The 3,750-nt window shown below is 39.8% G+C and overlaps 1 protein-coding gene across 1 annotated transcript; it reads right to left on the bottom strand.

Moving 5' to 3' along the window:
• Positions 1-246: 246 nt before the first annotated feature.
• Positions 247-3,352, bottom strand: LOC113766955 (probable aldo-keto reductase 2). Its single transcript, XM_027311116.1, has 5 exons — positions 3,037-3,352; positions 2,286-2,489; positions 1,637-1,809; positions 1,429-1,531; positions 247-772 (listed from the first exon to the last, which is right to left on the bottom strand). Exons 1-5 carry the CDS (start codon positions 3,250-3,252, stop codon positions 428-430), a joined length of 1,041 nt encoding a protein of 346 aa, XP_027166917.1. The 5' UTR covers positions 3,253-3,352; the 3' UTR covers positions 247-427.
• Positions 3,353-3,750: the final 398 nt, after the last annotated feature.

Here is a 3,750-nt window from a genome sequence, read left to right as displayed (position 1 = left end):
GAAAAAAACTTTTTTCTCGGTCTCCACACGACATAATAAAAAAAAAGTCCACACATGACAAACAAATGAAAGAGAAAATAATATTTCAAGGTCGCTGCATTTCAGACATGTGGCGACCAAAGACAATATTGATAGAAATTTGCCCTAAGTTGGGTCCTAAAAGAAATAGCTGCATAAAACATTTCTCAACACATTGCTAACAAATTTTTGCAAAATGATAATCATGGTTATTGGATAATCGATGATAATAGTTAACCAAAGACAATAGATTTATTAAGGTTCATGTATCATTGTTCGACAATCGAACATTATTCTGCAAGCGTGAACTACATGGAATGAACTTCCAAGAAAAGCCAAAAACATTGGACTTAGGTTTTTTGGTAGGAATCGGAATCAGGTGCCTGGTGCCAGTAGCCAATGCACCTTCCTATGTAGCTTTCCAAGATGACAAGGGCGGAGTATTAGCAAACCTCCAAGTCCTTGCCAATTGATCAGCTGAGTATCTCTCACCCTTTGATGCATCAGCAGAAGCAATGGATTCAAGCTCAGCCATTTCTTCTGGTGTCAACTTCACAGAAACGGCCTTGATGTTACTCTCCAGGTTCTCAATCTTGGTGGTGCCAGGAATAGGGCAGACGTAGTCCCCTTGATGATGAACCCATGCTAAGGCCAGTTGGGATGTGGTGCAACCCTTTCTTGTGGCCAATTCACCAACGCGCTCGAGCAGCTTCATGTTGTGCTCAAGATTCTCCCCTTGAAACTTAGGGACAGTCTGCAAAAGGTAGCATATTGTTTGTTGTCAGCATTCAAATTGTGTCTATGTAGTTCTGCTTCCTAAAAGATATCAATCAGTGCAAATGCAATGTAAAGGCGAGGAAAGAGTGCAAGAAGTTTGTACTTAATTTGGTGATGGGAACAACGTAGTGCAATAAAAATATCTGAGTCAGTGGCGTTTTTGCCTATGAAGTGGGGCGAGATAGCATAATGCGTGTTAATGTAGGCAAGACAGAACAGTCAATCAGGAATGAGATACAGGGCATCACTGCAAAACACAAAGGAAATCTGAAAATGGAGAAGAAGGGAAGTAGAATGTTTCCAGGAGCCTAATGCAACCTAACAAGATAACCGGAAGGACATTCTCAAGTACTAACCAGAATCTAATTCTGGAGTCATCCATTTTTAACAAACACCTGTCTCTATATTAGTTCTGAAACAGATAATTCAGAGCAAGTTCAACTTGCACAGTTATTTCAGAAGCAAACACCAAAGCCAAAAGTAATCAAGAGAAGTGAAGTGCATAATCTAGTACACAAGGAAGCCACAAATTCAGCGAGTTACAAATTCTAGGAATCAATAATTTATATATGGACCAGAGAGATGAATAAGCAACAGACTCAGATTATCAGTTGTAAGCACATAACAACATACCTTGCGGAAGTCATTGCTGGACAAGTTCTCCATAAGCTTTGCACCACCTCCGAAGAATCCTCTGCCCAGAGGACTGAATGGTACAATTCCTATGCCAAGTTCCCTGCATAAGTCATACACATCATGAAGAAGTGAGCTGAGGGGGTTAAAAGAAGTTTCCCTACAGAAGAGAAAGTTCCCTGGAGCATGTCTTGTCAATGACTCTCACCTGCATGTGGGAATAACTTCTTCCTCAGCATCTCTTGTCCACAAGGACCACTCTAGTTGCACAGCCGATATGGGGTGAACGGCATGAGCCCTCCTGATTGTTTCTGGTGAGGCCTCAGACAGACCTATGTATCTCACTTTACCCTCTTCAACCAGTTTCTTCAGAGCTCCAATCTACAAGTTGCATAATATAGAAGGATTTTAGAAAGAAAAGTCTGTCTGACATACGTATCTACATATATCAGTTGCAGTCACAGATAGAAAAACACACACAAACAAAAAGCTTGGAAGGGTCCATCCATTAACTTTTGTTGAAGACATCTACCTACCAATCCACTAGAGAAAGGCCAATTAAGCTACAACACGCACGAGTGCGAAAAGGGGTTTCAGCTGAGTTACAGGAAGGCTTATTCCTCAATACAAACACTGATATCAAGAATTTAACATATTCTAAACTAGAATGAGCTGGTGTTTACTTGCACAGAAAACAAATGATGGAATTAGACTAGGGACAGACAGGGAATTTATAGAGTACTTCAGTGATGATTTTGCACTCTGCTATTCAGAAACATATTGCTCTTGTGAATCAAAAGCCGGACCCAATAATTCCAGAGGAGATCAATGAACATTGAAGAGAAGGAAAAACCAACCGTGATTTCAATAGGAACCCTTGTATCAATCCGGTGAACATAGTAGAGATCAATATAATCAACTCCCAAACGCTTCAAACTACTCTCACAGGCCTCTCTCACATACTCTGGATCACCACAAACTTCCGTTCCTCCACCTTCCAGTGGTTTCACCCCAAATTTAGTTGCAAGTTGGACTTTCTCCCTTGGCAACCCCTTCAACCCCTACATCCACAAAAAATTCAAAGTCAAATTCTTAAAAAAAAAAATAAAATAAAAATCTAACTAAAAGAATTCCAAAAAATACAAAAATACAAAATTCCCGCCACTACCTAAGGTGAGTTGGTAAAGGTATTAAGCTGAAAAAATTGTGGGAACAAGATAAGAATATCAATAAACAAAAACCCATCAACAAAACAAAAACGGAGAGAGGGAAAATTACTTTTGTGGGGAAGCAGTAAAAATGGCATTATTCACAACCATTAACTAGGCAGCCAAGTTTTAAAAAACAATACAAAAATCTTGAGAGACAAAACCCATCCCTTAAAAATTGCACAAAACAAAGGGGAAATTGCAGTTGTACCGAAATCAGTATATGTGTCATCTACACACAGCATAAATAAAGTTCTACACATTTTACAGTGTTTACCATCCAAAAATTTCAACAATACATTCTTGATCTTCAACTCCAACTTCCAATATATTTCTTCTTCTTTCCATACAAACCCCTTGAACTACAAAAAAAAAAAAAATGGAGAAGTGGGAATTGTACCTTTCCAACGAGAATTTCATTAGTATATGGACCATAGATGATAGAGGTGTCAAAATGAGTGATGCCTTTATTGAAAGCATGGTGGATGAGCTTGATCATATCTGCCTCAGGCTTTGGAGGACCATAGCCATGAGTCATTCCCATGCAACCTAGGCCTTGGACTGACACGTCCAGGCCCTGTGACCCCAGCTTGATTCTCCTCACTTCCGACGCCATTTTCGAATCGAACTTTCCCAAAGGTTGCTGATTTCTTCCAGAATCAGGATTTGAGTGAAGGAGAGGAGACGGTCGAGAGAGTTATATAGAGAGTGGAATGGGATATGACTGTGTTTCTTTTGACCCAGAAGTAATATGATGATGTATTCGGTGAGCTCATCAGCTCCCGGCATCCCGGCGGGCGGTGGTTATTTCATTTCAACGGCTTCTCAGCCCATTCCACGTCACCGATTACATTTGCATTGGAATGGGACACTGGGCAGCTTCCATTAAAATTTCGTACTCATTACGACAGAATTCGCACTTGTCAACGAATAAAAATGCAACATAATGCAAGTGTACATTAAAATAAATAGTATAACGAAATACAAGAATCGTACGCAACTCAATCCATCTATCTAGCACATCGCAACAGCTGCTCCAATGTTTTATGAATAAAAGGTAGCTCCAAGCCTCTTTGAATTTAGAAACTTAAGATGTAAATTTGGTTCGTGATTT

The sequence above is a fragment of the Coffea eugenioides genome, chromosome 3 (genome assembly GCF_003713205.1).
Source record: "Coffea eugenioides isolate CCC68of chromosome 3, Ceug_1.0, whole genome shotgun sequence".
Taxonomy (NCBI): domain Eukaryota; kingdom Viridiplantae; phylum Streptophyta; class Magnoliopsida; order Gentianales; family Rubiaceae; genus Coffea; species Coffea eugenioides.
This window is presented reverse-complemented; position numbering and strand designations above follow the sequence as displayed.